Source organism: Rattus norvegicus, chromosome 7 (assembly GCF_036323735.1).
Source record: "Rattus norvegicus strain BN/NHsdMcwi chromosome 7, GRCr8, whole genome shotgun sequence".
Taxonomy (NCBI): Eukaryota; Metazoa; Chordata; class Mammalia; order Rodentia; family Muridae; genus Rattus; species Rattus norvegicus.
Genome location: NC_086025.1, coordinates 15,905,298 through 15,927,321, shown reverse-complemented (window position 1 = coordinate 15,927,321; position 22,024 = coordinate 15,905,298). Strand labels below are relative to the sequence as shown.

Genomic DNA, 22,024 nt, shown 5'->3' with positions numbered 1-22,024 from the left:
ATTGCTAAACAGTAAATACTGACTCTTTGATCTGCTGAAGAAGAAGCTCAGAGAGGCTAGTTTCCTTTTCACGAGAATGTAAAGTTCCCTGAGGCCCAGAGTGGAGACAGCCACTATGGTTTACAGCCTTATCTGCTTGGTGCATTTCATGCTGTGACTTCACAAAAACCACTGTGATGTAAGAATGAGTGTCCTCTGTATAAGACAGTGGACCAGCCTGTTGAATTTGTCCATAAGGACCAGGGAGCAGGTTAACATTGACCTGTGGGACTCCTTGATAGCTTTGTATTTTGTTAGTTGACAGGTTATTGCACCTCACAACTTGTGTTCACCAGATCACAGGGAACACTTAGCCTCATGGCCAGCAACCCCAATAAGAAGACTTTGCGCAGTCAGTATAGAATGGCTTTCCTTCTTGGCCAGGGTTCATTTGGGAATGTGAAATTGGCCTGGCACCGGAAAACGCAGGCCCTGGTTGCCATCAAATCAGTAGAGATCTGTAAGAAGACCATCAGGGGGATCCTGTCTGAAATGACCATATTGGAGTCACTGCACCATCCAAACATCATTTCCCTCTTCCAGGTACTCCTAACATCGAGCCAGATTCATTTTATATTACAGTACGTTCCAGGAGGGAACTTAGTAGAACTAATAAGGGAGGAGGGCCCACTGCCAGAAGAACAGGCGAAGAAAATGTTCGGACAGGTTGTATCAGCCTTAAGATACTGCCACAGCCGTGGTATTGTCCATCGCGACATCAAGCCACAGAATATACTGATAGATGCAGCGGGCAATGTTAAGTTAATAGATTTTGGTGTTGCCATCAAATGCAGACCTGGTACATTGCTGAAAACCCAGTGTGGAACCAGGGGCTTTTGTGCCCCAGAGATTGTCCTTGGGGAGCCATATGATGGCAAAAAAGCAGATGTTTGGAGTTTGGGCGTTCTGTTGTTTTTCCTGACCACTGGCTACTTCCCCTTCAGAGGAGGCACTACAGATCAGATCAAGCAAAAGGTTACAACGGGGACCTATACCATTCCAACTCACCTGTCTGGGCAACTCGAAAACCTGATCCACCAAATCCTCACAGTTTCCCCAGAGCTAAGGCCCTCTATAGAAGAAATTGAAAATCACCCATGGATCAAGAAATGTGAGGTAAACATCCCGCCCATGACAGACCCAGATTACAAAATAATAGAAATGCTCTGTGGTATGGGGTATAATGCCAATGACATCTTGGAATCCCTCCAACAGAAAAGATACGATGAACCAATGGGGGCATATTTGAGCTTAAGAAATCATGTAATCGAAGGGTATGAGATTGGATCTATCACTCCAGCCAAGCCTGGGGATCAGTGCCCTCCGCCACCCCCATCACCAGCACATCCCTCTGTCTTTGGCCTTCCTCTCAGGAGAAGGGCCAGTGAGCCCAACTTTGGCCTCCTCCACAGACAGCCCTCAAAAGAACAGAACACTGTTGCTCTGACGCTATCAGGACTCAAGATGAGCAGGTGTGTCTCCATGCCTCCCATTGCAGTATACTATCCTAAGAAGGAGAGAAGCACTTCTACCCTTGCCCTCCACTCAACACCTGTGGCTTCCCCATGCGTCTACAACAACATGTCGGGAGTTGAAATAATCCTACCACATAAGGAAGACATTGAGGTGAACACATCATCTCCCCCTCAGACGATGGGATGGTTTAAGAGACTCCGAAAAGGAATCAGGGACTGTCTCTCAAGACTTTGCTGCCTCCCACGGGCTCCAAAGAAAAAACCCCAGCATAGATCCTCCAAGAGAGTGGCTCCCCTGAAAAAGGCAGCAAGCAGAACCAAATGAAAGGGTAAGCTAATGTGGGAGGGTGCATCTCCACTCTGAATTTTATTGTCTCTGTCTTTATTCATGTATTCTCACTGGAAATATCAGAAGAGTATACATGGGGTCTCTTGGGTTGGGGAGAAGTATGTCTACTCCAGCTGGATAAAACCCTGCTCATTTCCTTACCATCTGAGGAAGAAATCTTGTTGCAGAATGCCTAGGTGGTGTCTGATGTAAACGAACTAGCAATAATCAGCAAGTGATTGTGGGTACAGCCAGTCTGAAAGGGGGCATATAAGGCTGTTCTCTATGGGGAACATATTCAGATAGAGACTCTGCTTAGGGACCTAGTGCCTGGCAGAGTGACAGTGGTCAAAGTACTAAGGGGCCACCTCCATGTCTCCCTACAATTGAACTGGACAGGCAGAGTGTACTGAGTCCTGTGAGGTCTGACAATGCTGCTTGAATGAATACATTGGGATTCAGCTGTGGATACACAGTTCTTATGTATCCTGCATGTAACAGAGAGGGGTCAGTGTCACCAGAAGTTCCAGTCTGGCATTCAGAGACTGGTCGTACAGTGTCATGCTAGTCTTACTTACCATCTACTAACCAGGGCTGAATAGCTGGTAGGGGATCTTCCTTGCTACCAGGCTCAAGGCAACTAAACCTCAAACCAAATGTCCCGGGACACTGACCCGTGGGCTCCTAGGTTTCTTTCCCTCCCATCATTTGCTATGCTACCAACAAGGAGACCTATGCTCCCTGTGAGTACAGCAAATGCCTGCTCCAGAGTTCACAAGGAGCAGAAATGGAAAGTTTCCCTCCATAGCTCTGTTCTTGCTGCTTTCGCTAGGCATTCAGTGCATGTGCTGGCTTGGTCAGCTCCTGGTCAGGCCACTGGGCATTCAAAGTGACATCTATTCACGTTCCCACACGTGCTACATACCTAGGACACACCTTCTCAGTCTCTCATACAAACCAATCTCACTGAGGTCTCACTCTAATGCTCAAATTTCTTTGGACTAGCCATCCTCTTGAGAATCTACTGTGGTAGGCTTGGGGCACTGCATGCAGCAGACAGCAGCAGACTTGAGGGACATGGGAAGCAGGCTTCAGGTGTGAGAGCTTAATTGCCTCCAGGATGTGATTGTGCACCATATTCCAAAAGTGCTCCAGCTTTGGAAAGTCCAGGCTTCTGTCTACCATGTCTGGTGTGAGTCTCAGTGCTGGGCTGAAGGACCCCACACTGAGGTTTAGAGAACAAAACACAGTGCTTCTATCATGGAGATCACTCAGCCTGTGTGACCTGCTCTCCTGTGAGAAGGATAAGAGTAGGCACCCAGCACATCTCTCTCACTGTGTCCAAGAAAGATGCAAAACTTGTGAGTGAACCTCAAAGCGGCTAAGCCTGGGAAACTAGAAGGGTTGCTCCCTAAGCATTTGCCATCTTTCTGACACTCAGTCCTCTTCCACATCTGAAGAGCATGGAGCTGGGACTCTCCTCATTTGTCAGAGGTTAGCCTCATGACATATGTCCCTGCATTTCCATGGGGTTTTGGCTCCATAGGGTGTGGGCTCTTCGTCATGGTTAGGGTTCAGTGTCCTAGCCATCCAGCTTGCTCTTTGCATTCTGGGCAGAGCCTGTTCAAGTTCTTCCCTACAACATCTGTGTGTCCAGTTCATTGCTAGAGTTAAGTCTTCTTTCATAGGCTCACGTCATTCTTTCCTAACTGGAACAAGTCTTTCAGTGTGAAAATGAGATCTGAGATTCAATCCTGTGCTCTAGGTTTACTCTGTGTCATGCTATGATCAGTTATCCAGTCAGAAGTCATTGAATAAAAACGTGCTCTGTCCCAAGCCTTCACACACTGCTGGGTCCAGGGATCTTTAGGCCTGAAGACCTATCTGTCCCCAAGCAGCAGATAACCTGGCAGAATCCAGGAAAATCAGGAAGACAAAAATGATGGTGTAGTTCTGCATGCAAACAACTAACTTGGTAAGAGACAAAAGAGCATGCATGGTAGTCCAGGGCATCAGAAGAGACCCTTTTGTGAGAGTTACAGCAGGAGAGACCCTGGAAGAAACAAATAGAATGCACAGAGGGCCATGGCGGAAGCTGTGTGACGTACAGCCAGAATCAATCTTTGTATATGATGTATATGATGGTGTCTTTTTCTGATAGTGCGGTGTTTTGAGTCACTTAAGAATAAACTAAGTTTCTCCTTTAGGTGAAAACTCCTGAAATTCCTCTTGACTCTCATGCTCTCGCAGTCTTGAAGGTCCATACATGGAAAAGACCTGAGGGGTGCACTCTCCTGAGTCCTAAGGATTGGAAAGGACAAGATAGTGAAGAGAACAGTGGGAAAGAACAGAGCCAAATAGAAATGGGGCTCATGGTGGCATCCCAGAGTCTAGAGGCCCCAACCTTCCTTCACATGCACCTGTAGGCGTTTCAAACTCAGTGGTGGTTCTAAGTAAAAAGTGTCACCAGGCACCTCTATGGATCTGTGTGTGTGTGTGTGTGTGTGTGTGTGTGTGTGTGTGTGTGTGTGTGTGTGTGTGTGTGCGCGCGCACGCGCGCGCGCGTGCGCGCGCACCCTTCCTATCCAAATCAAAGGGTCCATAACCTTGAAACAACATTTTCAGTGTTACAGGAATGTCTTTCTACTCTAAAGTATAGCTGAAAAGCAGCCCAGTTATACTGACTTGGCTTTTTCTCTCACGTTTCACCATCTATCCCTGGTCTCGTTAGATTTCTCCAGCTGAGATTTTTCAATAAGTTAGGAAGCTACTATGAGTCTTCTGGGATTAGGCTGCCCTGAGCTGGAGCCACAATCCAACAAGTATTCACCAAATGTTTTTGTCTTCATTGCTGCCAGGAACATAGAGAGCAGTGGGTCTTGCTTGGCTGTTGAGGAAAGTGTTGTGTAATTTAAAACTGATGTATATAAATATTATGAGGGAAGTCATAGTAACTGAAGGTAGATATTTAGAGGCAGAAACAAGAATAGAGGTCATGACCGGTGCTCTTTACTGGCTTCTTCACAATGATTTCCTTGACCTCTTTCCTATTGCTAGATGAGCTACCATCCACACTTCCCTAAGCACTTAATCATTAATCATGAAAATGTACTATAAATGCAGTGGACAATCTGACAGTGGCATAATGTAAACAAACATTTCCATCCCAAATGGCGTAAAGTTGACCAAATTTCCAGGAAAGTGTCCAACCTATATGGGGAGGGGCAATCCCTTTCTGGCATGCTAGTCACTTCAGGGTGTGCACTTGTCCTGTCACTTGGATCTGTGGAAAACTTGAACTTGTCTTTTGTCACACTTTCACTCGGGTATCTATCAGGTGTCTCAGCCACTCACCATCTCCTCATCAATTCTATCCTCCATTTGTTTAAGTTCTAGGATTTGTAGCTGCTGTGTTTATCTGCAGATGATGGTCAATAGAGTCCCTCTGGAACCTAAATTCAGACAGTACATAGAGTGTCTGTACTCTCTGTATCCCAGAGTCAGCATGAGACAAAGCCCAACAACACATGTGGACTCTTCCCTCTCACCCTAAAGGACATGGTGATCCATTAGGTTCCTGATACACAACATGCTGACATCCAGCAGTCAATGTCCTTAGCAGTTCTTTATTTTTTTTCTGATCAAGGCGACAATTTTATTTTTCTCCAAGGCTGAATTCATATCATAACATGTGTAACAGAGGGAGGGGGAAGTAAAAAACATTTATGCAGGCCAAGGACACAATATTCCTATGATCAGGGAGTAGGCTGATGTTGACAGGTTGTCAGAAAAGTCATAGGTTTGTCATATCTATTAGTCAGTAGGATGTTGGTTTTTTTCAGAAAGGTTACAGGTCATCACATTGGGTATCTTTATCATATGATTATTATTTTGACCACCAGATTTGTATTAGTCTTCTGCATCTGGCTGGGGATTTTTCATGAACCCAGTCATACTTAATTCTAACCATAATAATAACATCAACAATGGAGGGCTTCAAGGGCATCGCTCCCAACACTAGTCTACAAATGGTCTTTAAAATGATAAAATGGTTTGGTATTGTCTTAGTAAGGATTTTACTGCTGTGAACAGATACCATGGCCAAGGCAACCCTTGTAAGGAAAACATTTAGTTGGTTCAGATGTTATCATCAAGGTGGGGACATGGCAGCATGCAGGCAGGCATGGTGAAGGAGGAGTTGAGGGTTCTACATCTTTATCTGAAGGCTGCTAGCAGAATTCTCACTTCCAGGCAGCTAGGAGTAGGTCTTAAAGCCATGCCCACAGTGACACACCTAATCCAACAAGGCCATTCCTCCAAATAGTTCTACTCTCTGGGCCAAGCATAACAAACCATCACATTTACAGTGGCACTTACCTATAACACTAAGATTTGAGAGACAGACCTTGTTTCTGGCTTTCCTGCACCCTTTCCCTTTATTCTTGAGGCCTCAGAATTTTCTGCGACATTAACAGTTAATGTGTCCCTTTTGGATATAGTTCATTCTCTGATGTGCTCAAGGATGAGAAAGGACCAGAGGCTTTACTTCATCCTGCCATTGCTGAGTCCAGAATAGTGGTGTTTCCAACAAGCTAGTATCTCTCCCAAAGTTGTGAACATTTCATGGGATCAGAAACCAGCATTTGGGGGTTGAGGATTTCGGTCAGTGGTAGAGTGCTTGCCTAGCAAGCACAAGGCCCTGGGTTCTGTCCCCAGCTCTGGAAAAAAAACAACAGAAACCAGCATTTGATTTTACAACAGGACATCAGAGTACTTTGATATCTCAGAAGCCTCATTTCCTGTGCTATTTACACTAGGTGCCGAGATTTAATAATGTGTCCCTTTGCTTTAGGGCAGATAGAGGTAGTATTTTTCTTTTTTGGGCTGACATAAGTCCTCAGTGCCAGTGAATTGGTAACTATAAAGTACAACCCTTCCAGTTCTGCCTTAAGATAGGTACGCTGGTATATGTCTATTGATCTGGGCTGCTACCCATCTGTTCTTATGGGTAGCCCTCAACACCCTCATAAACTTATGAGTTCTATCAACTTCATGTTGCCTTGAGTTGACCTGTAAGCTAGTTCACATGAAATAAACGATGGTGAAAGTACAGATGCTGGATCTCAGCTGTGGTAGTGATAGGAAGTTTTCCATAAAGCTACTCAGGTAAGAGTGGGCAGAGGAGTACTGCTGTAAGATGAGATGGTAGGGCACATTCAAGCAGAAAGCAATAAGCTTAAATCTCTACATTTACCTTGGAGTGTAGTGTAATATGTATATGTACATAAACTTGGTATGTTTCCCTGGGACATATGAATAGAGTATAATGTCATAGCTTTGGGGAATAATTAAAATAATTAGGTTTTTTAATTTTTATTTATCTATTTTTTTATTAACTTGAGTATTTCTTATTTACATTTCGAGTGTTATTCCCTTTCCAGGTTTATGGGCCAACAACCCCCTAACCCCTGCCCCTCCCCTTCTTTATGGGTGTTCCCCTCCCCATCCTTCCCCCCATTGCCGCCCTACCCCCCAAAATCACGTTCACTGGGGGTTCAGTCTTACCAGGACCCAGGAGTTCCCCTTACACTGGTGATCTTACTAGGATATTCAATGCTACCTATGAGGTCAGAGTCCAGGGTCAGTCCATGTATAGTCTTTAGGTAGTGGTTTAGTCCCTGGAAGCTCTAGTTGCTTGGCATTGTTGTTCCTTAGCAGTTCTTAATGGCCACTGGCTCTCTCAAGTGCAGTCTTTAGTCATTCGGGAAAAGGGAAAGGATCCATAACTTCTCCTTTCTCTGTACTTGCTCCAGTGTCCTTTCCTGCTGAGTGCTTTTGCAGTTCCCCTAGTTATAATCTACAAAGGGAGGTCTCATTCAGTTGGAGGTTCTGAGAAAGGATGGTTCTGCCATTGTCCTGGGCACCTGGGTTTAAGTCCCCCTCACAACTAATTTCTTTCCCTCCTTCAGTTTCCCTCCTGCAGATAATGGTGGATTTGAGGCCAGGACAGTCATGGATTCCTGAGTACAAGGACAGTGGCTCATTGTTGCTAAGGATCCCAACTCAAATTAGCAACACTGGACTGAAAACACAAACTAAAATCCTCCTACCTGAGCAAGGTATGCAGAATAAACAAGAGACTGTTGTTCACAGGGACAAGTGTCCATATAGAATCTATAGTGATAATCTATGCCTGGCAGAGGAACAATGGTCAACTATCTAATGGGCCCCCTCAAAGTCTCCCTGCAGCTCAGAAGAACACCAAGGGCCTGAGCTCTGTGATTCCTGTATCACTGTGGAGCATCTGCCAAGAATGGACACCAGCATCTGTAGACCAGGGAGAGACGGGTTCCCACACTTTAGTTCCGTACGCCCAAACAATAAAACAACAGCCTATCCCCTAATGAGGTATGTACATAATGATAGAGGATTCTCCACACAAACTTGATTCACAAGAACAGGGCCTCTTTGGTAGCCACCCAAACCATCTGAAATCAGGCAAGAAGATGTGAGCAGAAGCCTTCGATCCCTGTACCTCAAGACCAAATAACACTCATTCTGATAGGATACATGAGCTGGTCCTCGTTTATCTTCATTCCCCAATTCCATCTATCTCCTATCTGGATGGAGACATTTCCTTCCCATGCTCTGATCTGAATCTTGTTCTGCAATTCATGGAACACATTTGAAAAGTCGATCTGGACCTCCATGTCCTCATTTGTCCATATGGACCTTCAGGATGGACAGTCTCTGGAAGATCCTGTGCCAGCTGCAGGATGGGCTGAGCAACTGTGTTTGTCTATATCTATGGCAGAATCACTTGAGCCAGTAGATTATCTAACAGTGCCATTCTGCCCTTGACAATAATGTGAGGATTCCCCTGTCTCCATATGAACCAACCTGCCTGCCCCAACACTGTGCTAATGTCGCTGTGGGAACACTAAGGACATGAGGACTATGAGAGTAGGATTCTCGGTGCAAAAAAAAAAATGAGTCCCCTTTTAATACTGACTAAGATGCTCAGGCCTCAAAGGAGGTGGACTGCAAGGGTGAGAGCTAAGTGTTCCTTCTGGATATGAGTCAACACCAGCACGCAGGAATCCACCAGGTTTGGATGGACGATGCATCTGACCAGAAGAAGGGAGTAGTAAGTTTCTGGGGTGCACTGAAAGATCCCTCACTCTGTGTAATTACCCAGGAAATGAAATAGTCTTGTCTATGTGGACATCGGTGCCCAAATGAGAAAAATAGTGTATATATCCCGACCACTTAAAAGTCATGCTGTTTCTGAGAGAACCTCTGAGCTCGAAAGACTGTGAAATAGGATGTCTGCCTGTACCAGAATCTTTCCTGAGTGGAGAATTTCATCAGGAAGGAAGAGGCCCAGAGCATGCACATATGTTGAACTCTTGAAGGGCACCCAGTTTGAAAGAGAACATCAAAGGCCTGAATCACTGTGAAACATGCTGTCTGCAAGTACTAGAACACTTCCTGAGAGCAAGGGACACTGCCAAACCACTAGAGCAAAAGTTATGATGGATAAAGAGACAGGTGTTCTGGTGACCTGTGACCCCATCAGGAGCCCTGAGGGTCACCTCCTGCTAAACCAAACATAAACTTTATCAGTGAAGGTCACTCCTGAGAAACCCTGTTGAGAAACCCTGCAGACAGGAAAGCCAAGGAGGCCTCCTCCTTCCCATTGTCATTATCTTCTAAGGGAGCTTGAACAGTCCTACAGACTTCTTAAAAAGCCTGGAACACTCTGCTAATTTTGTGTTCACGTACTCTTCAACTGAGTCAGGAGAAGAAAAGAGATATTTGGAACTCTGATCCAATCAAATTAATATTCTGGTGATCAGAAGCCAAGACTGTACAGAGATTTCTGAGGCCTCTCCAGGAATTCTGTCCAGAATCACGCTCTGGAGGACTTCAGTGTGCGAGAATGTGCAGTACCTTGGACAGACTCTGGGGTCTAAGGAATGAAGTTTGTCCTCAGTAGGACAAAAAGACACAAGAGGAACGCCCGAGTACATATAGAACACAGGGTGCCATGATGTGGAGCCCGAAGACAAGGGAGGCTGCTGAACACTCTAATGCCTGTATGAGTGAACTTGGACATGAACAGTGTAGCTGTATCTGTTTGCCTTCAGTTCAACCTGCAATGTTGTCACCATCTCCTCTTTAAGCCAATGTCTCAGGAAACTATCCTTGACAAGGCTGTTCTGCCCTTCAAGCTCATATGATGGTTGTGCATGTAGGAGACCTAGCCTTCTGTCACCAAGGAAACAGAAAGCAGAGGAGGAATGTAATCGTGGGAGGCTGCAGGCAAAAGTGATGTGGGGCCACAACTGTACCTGGAAGCTACAGGGTACAATCCCTGAGGACCTGTTCAGACCTTCATTCTATTCTGGTGTCTTCCTAGTGACAGCCCTGCTAGCCAATGACAACAACTTCTCCCTGATCTTCCCCAGCCTTGCTTCCCAGTCCTGAGACTTGAAGAACACAGAGGAGGGCCTCTGTAGGTCAGTGACTGGCTCTGGACCATTGACCACTACCACTGCTTTACTTGGGATGGTGTTCAAATTGTGGGATGTCTGAGAAAGCTGGGTTCCACGTTTTTGCTATGCAACCTGTTCCTCACGTCCTGGACTTTGCCTGCTCCAGTCCTCAGGTACTATCATGGAAGCCATTGCTCTCTTCACAGTCCTGTCATTCTTACCCACAAGGAGTAAGGATGTAAATTCACTCTAGATGTGAGCACAGCTTCTAAACTGTCTATGTGAATTGGTGTCATCTGTCCTTTTGTCAGTTGCCATTCAGTAAGCATTGTGACGTGTAAGGCTCTCAGGAGAAGCCAGATCCCAGTGGCATTAGTGTGACAAACAAGCTGTGCCCAAGGAGCTGACACTCTGGCAGAGTCCAGGACATCCAGGAAGACAGAGGTGGTGAGGTAAGTCTGCATCAAAACAGGTAAAAACAGTAATAAAACTGTCAGTTCCCATCCTTGTACAGGTTGTTGGGAAACACTGTCCCTGAGAAGACAGCTCTGTGGAGCTGAGCCTGGAGAGAAAGAAGGCATGAGAAGGAAGGCTATGGCAGCCATGTGACAGGCAGCCATCATGAATGACTGGACCTGACGAGTGTCTTTGATACTGTGATAGATATTTATGGACACCCTAAAAGGACATTTATTGTGTTTCATCTCTTAGTGAAATGCTGTTCTCCACGCACATCACAGACCCTGGGAGTGTTGGGTATTGCTACCTGCCAAAGGCCTGAAGTGTGCACTACTGTTGTGCTGGTGGTGGGATTGTCAGAAGATGAGGAGGCCATCCTGATAGAGACAGTGTAGGAATCCCAGAAACAACAGGCCATGTTGCTGCACGTGGCTAACCATCGTTGATTTTGCATGTCAGTTTCTAAGCCGGTACGGAGTGCAGATAAAAACTGTCACCAGAGGTAATCCTGAACCTTGGTTTACACCAGCACTGTAGTTGGCTTTATCTCCCATGCAGACACTCAGTCTCCCTCAGCACACCCTCTTACTGTCCAGGAATTTTCTTAGCTATACAAATAACACACTGGGTTGTTACAGGCCGAATGACCTAGCTCAATCCTCTGTTCTCTTACACTCTGTCCCTGTCCTCTTTTTAGATATCACCAACTATGACTCTGACATACAATGAAGCAGTCGAGGGCCATGAGGCTTTTCTGACTGAGGCAACACAGCCTGGAGCCCAAATCCCGAGGCTGTGCACCAAAGTCCTTCCCTGTTTGTCACTGGTGAGCAGAGTCTGACCTGAAAGTCTGGACCTGATCTCTCAGTGAAGGCAAAACCGCTTGACCTCTGATTTTGAACTGAAATTGTAGCTAATGCTGCTATTGATTTAAAAATCCAGTTCAATATGTGAAAAAATACACTTTACAATCTCCTGGAACATTCTGTCTCAGAGAGGACCGTGTCTACACTTCAAAGGAAAGACCAGGTGAGGAAGATGGGGAGGTCCCATGTGGATTTCTCACTACGTGATTGATCTCAACCCACTTCCCAAAGTTCCTTTAGTTCCAGCATCAAATTAGAAGGCCTAGATGAATAGAGCCCTGAAGTGCTGATAGAGACTGAGGGCTCCCTGGGTGGTGTGTCCCATGAACAGACCTTTCAGGGTCTCTGGTGCGGCTGATTTCTCCTCACTCTGTGAACATCATAGGTTATGAATGCTCTCCCTGAACACTCCGATATTCACTGGTCAGTTTGCAGTCCTGCCTAGCACTTGAGGAAAGTTCTCCCACTCTGATTGACTTCTGGGTTCCAGCTTCCTTTTCTATAGAGGGTGCTTAGTGCTGTAAAACAGGAATCTGACTAACACAGTGTGTTGAATAGCTGGTCTTCTGTAATGCCTAGAAGCAGCACAAGATGGGGCCACTGGACACAGTCATCCCTGTATCCTTCAGCACCATAGAATTTGTGATTAGTTATCAGCACAGAAAACCACTTTTCTTTGATTCCATCTTTTCTGATTCTTTTCTAAATACTAGAACTAAATACTCAATACCAGAACTGACCTGATTGTGTAGGAACATGGGAATATCCTCTAAAGTTCTACCATCTGCACACCCTCTGCTGTCCTCTACTTCTGGGCACTTGATCCCTGTGACTGTCTTCCTGGGAAGCTCACCCTCTCGTCTATTTACACATCTTTTCTCCAGTGTCTCAGTACAGTGTCATTATGTGAAGAAGTAGTGGGGACGCTGTCCTTATCATCCCATGGTATTCCATACTCTCAATTGTCCCTTGCAGATCCTGGTGCTTTCCCACAAGAAGTTGCTCAATGTGGCTACCAGGCAGGCCAAACAAAAGCCTCTGTCTGCAGACAGGAGGGCACCAACAATGTGTCAAGCAACCTCATCTGCATCGTCACAAGCATCTGTAGTGTGGATATCTGGTCAACATGGTATGGCCCCTCCCTTCCCTGGTTGCCACCATCAAGTGTCATATAGGTCATCCATTTCAGTGCCAAGACCTAGAATTCCTCTGCTGGTTAGGGCTTGGGAAAGGTCCAAGTGCAAATGCGATGGTGTTTTGTGTTATTGGTTATTCCTTAAATGTGGGAAATCTGTGTATCCAACTGTTGCAGAGTGCCTTCTTCTCTTGCTCTTCACCCATGCTTTAGGAAGGATGCTGCTCACTAATTGTCTCTCAGTGACATGGTGGCACAGGGGAAGCAATGAGCTTAGTATCAGAATGCCTCTTGACATTATTGGTACTTCCTAGAAGGTCATTAGTGGAGAGATGTTCAGAGTTCTGACAACTCCTCTCTGCTGTCGTCTGACATATGACAGGCACTGACAGAGTCTCTCTAACCCTTGAGAGAACGCCCTGAATGTGGTTCTTAGAATATGAATGGAGATCAGACATTGATAGGGAGTGAAGCCATGCCCACCTGGTCCCACCGAGCAGGAGTTGGGAGCTACCGTTTGATAAATTTGACTGACTAAGAGAACCACCAGATAACTTCCACTGTTGTCTGAGTTGTTGTTTTTAAGTGTCAGTGTGATTATCTGAAACAAAATATTTTTAGTTTCATTTCAATCCAGTGACTTAACACTTCCTGGTATACTGCATTAGCACAGTGTAGCCAAGGCACTACAAAGGGGCTATCCATGTTCTATCCACAGGCAGGAGTGTAGAGAAATTAATGCATGCATGTAGGCTTGCTTGCTAGTGCACATCTAAAGGCCTCTGCTCTTGTGAAGTCTTTCCCTAAGCCTAGGGAGTGGCACTGCTAAAATTCTTGTTACTTCCCATGTCATTTAAGATCATGAAATCGATTCTCTACAGACTTGCTCACAGGAGAACGTCATCTAGAGGATTCCTTTGTGAAGACTCTCCCTCCAGGTCACTTTTCCTGTACTAATTGACAGTTATAAATAAAGATCATGAATTTCTCCCAGTGGCCACCTCGCCGCTCAATATTGATAACTGTCAGACATGTGACTAGAGGCTTTAGCTTCTCATTTTACCTAGGGTCAAAGCTGACATCTTGTAGAGTGTCCTTTCTGGCCCTCTCAGTTTCTCCCCATATTATACCTGACAGTGTTTCCATTCAGCCATCAGCTCAACACTATGATGTATGTACTGTGTCATTGACTGGTACTTTCTAGGCATAGATAAAAATTTCACAGCAGACTTGTTGGCCTTCAGGTTGATCTTTTTCTTTTTCTCTTTCCTCTGCCAGGTCGTTTGACAGTTGTGGAGCCCCTCCCACCAATAAAGGTTAGCAACTTGTCGGGCTTTCATGGCATTTATGGCAGCTAGATTGTGCTTCTTAGAGTAAGTCCAAATCAGTGCTACTAGGTATTTATGGTGCTTATACACCTTACCCTAATTTAAACAGATGGTGTGGGCACTGAGAACATGTAGCCCTGCAAAGCATTTTAAATTATTTACATATTTTCTCCTTTACCTATTCACTCTCCCCTACATCCTGTCTGTAGTCTGTCTCTTCTATCTCTTCTCTGTTTTTATATCTTTTGTTCCGTCTTTTTCTCATTCTTGGCATCAGTTTCTGACTCTCTCCGTTCTCTTTCTTCCTGCCTAGCTGCCTCTTTGCCTGTCTACTGCTCTGTCTGTCTCTCCCTTGCTCTATCTATGTCTCTCCGTCTCTCTCTCTCTTGCTGTGTGTGTGTGTGTGTGTGTGTGTGTGTGTGTGTGTGTGTGTGTGTGTGTGTCCATGCATGTGGGGGCAGGTAGCATGTATATTTCCTGGAGATCCTGTGAAGGTCAAAGTTTAACTCAAGTGAGGTCTTCCTCAGACTCATAAAGGACCTAGTAACTGAACTCTACTACCTATTATTGGAAAAGCTTTTGTAGGTGAAGAACCTGAAGGATCTGAGGCTGTGCCAGTACATGCTGGAGAAATACTTGACTGGACTCGGGAGTAGGAGCCTAGGCATTGGCCCACAGATGTGCTGTTCTCCTTCTTTGGATACCCGTCGCAAAACACAATCTTCTCTGTCTACTGGAGTTGTCTTGGTTGTAGATTTGGAGATCCTCAATATCCCAGCTTAGTTCTCTAACGTTAAGTCATATCGACTCTTAGCATAGTACTTTATTTGCCACTGTTCTTTCTACCTTTATTTTTCTAGAACTTTCTATGGGTAAGTTATTCCTTCTGTAACACTTTATGATGTGTAAGCCCACACGAGGGTACCCAGAGTCCATACACAATGTGCTCTTATTTACCTGTGAGAAGTCCAAGCCAGTAACACCAATCTTAACTCAGTGGTGAGAAGGAACTTAAAACTCAGAACAGGACTTGTTTTCATTCCTTTCTTGTTGGTATCATTCACAACTTCTGAAGAAGTTGGGAGTCCAGAAAGCAAAGGGTGGGATTTTCTCACATGATCTTGACCCATGTTGGGTTTTCTGTCTTCCATCTCCACCTTTAACATTTAATATACAACATCTCTCCAAAGGTCATGCCTATTCTAGTGTGCTGCACTCAGTGAAGAAGTTGGACCAAGCGTCAAAAGAGTGAAGGCCAAGCTCTGAGTGTGACAGAGAGTTTGAGATGGACAAATGATGCTTTGAAAAACACGTGACTTCTCGCTGGGACCTCCATCTCCTGTAAATAACCAACAACCTGTTCAAGGATCAATGTGCCTCTGACATGAGGACAACAAGGTAGAAGGGAGTCCACAGAAGGAAACGGGTCTGAGGGCTAACACCGTAACGCTTCCAATTCTGTCTTCTAGGCATCACTAACAAATCTATATAGTCCTACCTCCCAGAAGATGAGTGAAGGTGTTACAGTTAGGATGACTGTTGACACGAGGCTCTCAGAGGTTCTCCACAAATCTGAAGGACAAGATTGAGATTGCCATTCATATGGTCTTTCCATAGTCTCCCCTTGCAATCAGAATTGACCATCACTATGGACCTCATCTATTAGATGCAGGTAAGATGATCACCTTAGGAAACCTAGTCTTTGCTGCTGAGATACTGGGATTCCAAACAACTATGAGAGGAGAGGGTACAAAGTGGAGCTCAGTCCTGCCTCTCATACCACACATAGCTGATGTCCTGGGGTGTTGTTCTCAGGAGGCATGGAGGACATGTATCTATTTCATGTAAAAAGAAACTGTTACGAGCAGTCTGAGGGCCCTGTAATTAGAGCTGAGTCTTTGATTGTACCACATCGTAAGCAAGTGAGGTTGGAAACATTGTTGCAAATGACAAGAGCCACCACTCTCCCTGCAACTGTTGTAAGGGATGTTCCCTGTACATCTTTATCCTATGTGATGCAGGTGTGAGCTAGATACTGACTAGAATAACAACTCAATGATTCTAAATTATTGATATATGGAAGGACAGGGTATTGGTTGTGTCTTGGTAAATGTACCCATGTCTGTCCATGACTGAGTTAAGTAAAACACTGTGTCCTTGTGTGAAGGGGAAACTAAGGCCCTTCTGGGGTCTCTCCTGACAGTGACTGCCCCAACAACAGAGAAACTCATCAAGTTTCTCAGGATCTTTCCTTCATCCTGGCTTATTTGGTAAAACAGTCTCCTCCCCAGACACAGCCATTTCAGTCATTCTCACAGCCATGTCCTTGACACAGTTTCCATATCTTCCAACTCATACCACCCTCTTTGTGTAACATGGAAAGTTCTTGGTCATGCCCAGTGTCCTAACAATTCTAGAGTAAGCCTGCTTTACTGCACATTTAGACCTTTCACATCAGGCTTCGTTCTTGTGTAACATGGGTAGATGTCAGCCATGCCCAGTGTCCTAACAACACTAGAATGAGCCCACTTCACTTCACAACTAGGCCTTTACTGTGAGCCGTGTGGACATCTTCTTCCTTCTGTATGGTTTCCTTGTATAGTAGACAAGGGAATGATATCTCAGGATATCCCTCCACCATGTAAGTCTTCACACCTTCTCCATCATGTCCTTGGCCTCTTGAGGTGAGCCAAAGCAGCAGTTCCATCCATTGCAAAAGGCAGTAACTCATACCCCATTCTTTCCAGACATGGCCCAGATCAATCTCTAAACTATTTAGAGCACTTAATCCATCTCTCAATTCTCTGAAGCACTTGAAGGGAATACAGAGGTGACAGATCCTCTCATGATGATCCTCAGAGAATTTTACCTATTAAGACCAACATAGACGGAAACCATGACTGCAAGCTGACCTTTGTGAGAACCATATTCTCTAGGGATATGAAGCAATGACATTGGGATGTCTCTAAAGGGGCAATGCCCCATACTCTACATAGTAGAATGTTCTGTCTATTTAAAACTCGGGGAGAGGTGGGCTCCTTCTCCCATAGATACAAGCAGGGTTCTCAATTTCTTCTGGCTCACGACAGATCCGTGGATCACATTTGTGATTCTTTCTGGTCCCTGGAAATCCCAGGATCCTCTGAGTTTAACATAGGCAGCCACTGGGATACAGGTCAGTGTGGTCTCTAATGTTGCTGTGCCTCCATTTGCTGACATTGTGGCTACACTGCAACCATGCTCTCTGGGTTCACAGAATGCTATGCTGTACTCTAAGCTTTCCCAGTCTCAAGGGTGGACCCAATCTGGCTTGGTACTATCACTTTTTTTGGAGGTTACATCCTGAAATGCCATGTGTTCTTCATAATGGAATTAAATGCTTTTACTATTCTTTGTGGTACATATGAATGTTCATGAAAATCAACATAAAACTTTACATACAAGATGTATTAAAAAACAGCAAATGCTGTCCTTCTAAGCCATTAGACCCCTGAACCCCTGCTCCATCCCTTCAAGTTATCAAACCCCCAAGATTGTCTCTGTCACATCTGGCCAGTGTTTCCTGGGGATGTCTCCTTCTGGTTCCTAGCAATGACCCTGCTGCTTTAGGCTGGTAGACTATGTCATTTTTCTCAGATGGTTGCTCGGAAGACCTCCTCACTTGTATTGTCTGATGTGCAGTTAGGATAAAATAGCTTGCAAGAAGGAGTTGAAACGACAACTTGCAATGTTGTGTTCATGGGCTTAATTGTCAAGGAAACTGGTAGACATGAGACCAATGTGGATAAAGAGAAAAACTGTGAAATCCTATCAAATTCCCAGTGATGTATTCAAATGTGTGATGCTCAAGATGGTGCTTAAAATTTGGAGAACTCATTTGTTATTGTGGAGCCTAAATAGTCCTTTTAGAAAGGCTAGGCTCAGGCATAGCCAGGCAGAGTCCAAACAGTTATAGTCCAGTACTGAAAGACAAATCTACTAAAAGCCTTTGGCCTTCCCACAAATATGTAAAGACAGATGGTACTACTAGATGTCATAAATGATCATAACTGTCATAGATGTCATAAGTGTCATCTTTTAGGGTTTTGGCATCCTTATCATTCTTGTGTCCTTGCTGTCTCTAAGACTATGTCATGTTCCCTTCTTTGAAGTACAGCCTTCCCATAATCTGATACATTACAAAGTTTGGAAGATGTTGCAATGAGGGGTCGGCTGGCATATGCTCTAAATAGAAGCTGAGTGAGTTGTGGGGTTTCCTGAGTTCTAGGTACCTGAGCAGAGTGAGGCAGGACAGGTACCCACAGTCTGGAATCACTGGTCAAGCTTCATGCATACACTATTCTACTGTGGGTGGCAGTACAGAATGAGAACTGGAGCTTAGTTGGCTTGCTTCTCACTATTCTCTCACGCATTTTCATCTTGGATCACATTTGTTCTGATCAAGGCACAGTCTAGTGTGTGATAAGTTTCTCTCTACGGGTTGATGGATATGTTAGGATTCTCAATGGATACTGTTTTTTAGATCATTGTGTGCCTCCCATTTTGAGCCCTGCCTTTGGTATCACCAAGTCATGTGATCCCTCCAGACTTCTTCCCAACATTTATCATCATGTATAAATCTTCCATCCAGCTTTGAAAATTCATTTTCCAGAAAGTAGAACACGCTTGGATGGCAGTGACATCTTTGGGCTCCGATAAGCCAATACTGGTGGAGGATAGAACTCTGTCAGTCATTGGAGGAAAGAGTCTCTTCTGGTTCATGATGAGCAGATTCCAGGCGACTTTTTTCAAATGTAGTAAGGTGATCTAGACCCTTTGTTTGTTAAGTGATCAGAAAGTTTCTTTTACCCTCCTCCCCAATATTTGCACAAAAGGCATAAGAAGTCTACTGAAGTCTTTTGGGTCATTAGGGCCCTGCTTGTGTTTTTAGCAAGGTACTGGTAGGCAAAGAAATCTCTGGACAGTGGCATATCTGCAGTGTGTAACTATATCTTCACGTTGCTCCTATGAGACCAGGAAATAGAGAGGGCACAGTCACATTAAAATATAAATTCTGTTGTATGACTGTTGGGCTGTGCAAAGTAGAGTGGGCACTCTTCAGAAGTATCATTTGGATATTTTTCAGCTATGGAGAAAGAACCCTTTTGTCATCATCTTCACCTCTGGATGTGTTTATATTTGTGTCACAGAACTTGAGCTTTTGAGTCTCCAAGGAGAATCTTTTGGTCATTTACTGCAGGATCTGCATGTGGGTCTCCTTGACTGTCTTCTGTACATTGATAACTCAGGTGATGCTTTCTATAACTCAGCATATGATCCCTGAAGGTGTAGTTGTGTCTCCCTCTCTTTGAGTACCCAGGATCTTCATATTCTCTGTGCTCACCCCATTCTCTAAGTTTTTTAAACTTGATCCCCAGTCATAGTCTGTCCACAAGTGACCAGGCATTTGATTGTACTTGAGGACACCCCTGACTGGATGTTTCCAGTTTTCACCCCATTGTACGGAGGAGAACAAAGACCTGGAGATGTCATGTTGTTCCCTAGTACAGGCCATGCAGAAGAAAATTAGGCAACCAACAGCAGAATTTCTGAGTGCTCAAACTCTGTCATTTTCTACAGGTTGTCTAGCAAGCCTCTGGATAGGCAGCATGGCAGAAATCAACTCTTTCCAAAAATGGCTGCTGCTGACACAGTGGATAGAGCACACACAAGCTCCCTGTCTGACTCCCTCAGCTCTTGCATATCTCCTTGGCTATCATTTCAGAAAGCTTCTGATTCTTCAGACATCAGGTTAGAGGGACAGGAATGGCAATGAGGGTTTTCTTCTTCATTGGTAGAGTGGTAGAATGTCTGGTATGTTCAAAAACTATTGGGAAAGAGCTGGGAACATATCTTCTGAAAAAAGTATTCCCTCCATTTATACAATCTCCTTCGTTTTGTTCTCCACATTCAGCTTCTTGATACTGAAGAGATTGTTCTACCTGATGAGCCCAGGACTAGAAGATGGACTACATCCAAGAAGCCTGGCCCATCTAAGGCCAAGTCACATCTTCATGAAATATTTGAAAAACATTTGTGCACAGGATAAAGGTGCAAGGACCAAGGTCTCCTCAGACTTTCTAGCATTCAGAGGGTCTGACAAACTCAGGTCAAAGGTTAGTAACGTCTGAAGCCTAGATCATGAAGAAGGCCCCACTCCACAGGAGAAGCCTGTGGCTGATGCTGTTGCAACCAGGACTATGATTGTGAAACTTTTGTCTGTTCAGGATAGCAGGTTCAGGAATCTTGTGCCCAGGTATCCACAGGCCTTTTTTCACACATTCCTTGGTATAATTTTGCAAGTCCTGACTTTGGAAGTGTCAGGTCCTTATGCTCTCTCACTTGATATATAGTCCATCTCACTTGATATATAATCCAAGAAAGATTTTTACCCCTTTAAGGGGCTGGAAATAGACTGGACTCACAGTTACCATTAAAACTGAAGTTCTGTCCTTTGTGGTTATTGGCCCTTTTAAAACTTGTTTGACTGGAAACAAAGCTCAGAGCCTGATATTTCCAAGATTCACCCCTACAAATTCAGAAACCCACAGCTCAAAGCAGTACAGATACCACTCAGAAATGAATCCAAGGACAAGGTGTCTGACATGAGAATCTTACAGATTTATTTATAGGTCTAGGACTCAGCAACACTACACCTACGTAGAATCATTCAGGTATTCCACCATTAGAATTTGGGAGCTGCCATTCACAGAAATGACCCATGGGAGACTCATATTGTCATATCATTGCCTCTATGACCCATAGTGCTGTGACTGCCATGCTCTCTGTCAAACTCCATAGGAGGTCACCATTAGTAGAAAAGCAGTGCAGGGCAGCAGAGCAGTACAGTGGCCCTAGGGTGGTGTCGTGGGTGGTTCCAGGAGATACTGCCATCACACCACTCTCTACATCTAGAATGAAAGGAAGAGGAACACGGGAGGGAGTGTGTGATTGTATTCATGGCCAAAAGCAGCCTAGGTGTCAGCTACCAGTTTGGAAGAGCACATTTGCGTCTGTATAGAAGATTCAGGTCAGGAATGTGACTGGGAACAGAGGATTCAATGCTCACAAGAGGAATGTACCTTACCTGACATCTTGCACTACACCAGAACAAGCACAGGATAGTTTATCCTTATAAGAACTAGCATAGCACACTGCTGGCATAGGGGAAATCTCTGGAATATACAGGATTGGTTGAGTACCACACAGGATGGCTGACAAGCCAGCAGAAGTGTAGGACACACACTGAGGTCAAGTGTCAGGTGTCCTGAGCTATGTAGCCACACAGCTGGACAGATGGACTTTCTTGCTCTGACTGAAGAAGAACCAAAGCAGGGCCTGCCTCAGCCTCCATCTGTACCATGGATCCAGCTGCTTCTCTCTCTTGCAAGTCACAAGCATCATGAAGCAACTGTGTTGGTTCCTGATATCACATGGTCTTTGTTCACGTTAAAGACAGGGCATGCAAGAATGTATTCTCCTCCTACCTATGTGCTGGACTAGGGACAGGAGATCAGATCCCTAGGCCTGGTCTTCTGACTATTCCGATAGTATATCAGAGAAATATTTAACCTTAGATTTCCTGCTCTTAGAAGCCAAAATAAACCTGTCAGTCCGGGAGTCTTATCGAGAATGATACTCTGGGATTCATCTAAGCCAGGCCTCTTACTCAACCCTTCTGCTGCCTATTTCCTGGTGCTAAGCATGGACCTCAAAGTCACCCTAAGACTGCATCCTGAGTTCACACCCTGAGATGCACTTAAGACTGACCTGAGAGCTGCTCAAGAGGACACACACGGGTTACACCACAAAGAAAAGTCTATCAAAGCTGACATAGGCCAGGAATTTGGTTCCTGA

General features: G+C 44.9%; 1 protein-coding gene across 8 annotated transcripts; it reads left to right on the top strand.

Moving 5' to 3' along the window:
• Positions 1-213: 213 nt before the first annotated feature.
• On the top strand, positions 214-21,803 carry Smokwl3 (sperm motility kinase W like 3). 8 transcript variants are annotated; one of them, XM_039080478.2, is made up of 11 exons: positions 214-1,843; positions 7,812-7,961; positions 10,314-10,513; positions 10,652-10,792; positions 11,497-11,828; positions 12,641-12,794; positions 14,079-14,116; positions 14,705-15,526; positions 15,598-15,800; positions 19,748-19,918; positions 20,082-21,803. In XM_039080478.2, the coding sequence occupies exon 1, from the start codon at positions 358-360 to the stop codon at positions 1,837-1,839; it is 1,482 nt and encodes a 493-aa protein (XP_038936406.1). In that variant the 5' UTR covers positions 214-357; the 3' UTR covers positions 1,840-1,843; positions 7,812-7,961; positions 10,314-10,513; positions 10,652-10,792; positions 11,497-11,828; positions 12,641-12,794; positions 14,079-14,116; positions 14,705-15,526; positions 15,598-15,800; positions 19,748-19,918; positions 20,082-21,803. The 8 variants fall into 8 exon arrangements, with proteins under 8 accessions (XP_038936406.1, XP_017450658.1, XP_063120567.1 ...); XM_017595169.3 differs by having other exon boundaries at positions 7,812-9,786; XM_063264497.1 differs by adding an exon at positions 19,254-19,416 and having other exon boundaries at positions 7,812-10,513.
• Positions 21,804-22,024: the final 221 nt, after the last annotated feature.

Bases quoted from the DNA above. Each gene is read 5' to 3' on its own strand.
- Smokwl3 (XM_039080478.2), top strand. From the start codon at position 358: ATGGCCAGCAACCCCAATAAGAAGACTTTGCGCAGTCAGTATAGAATG.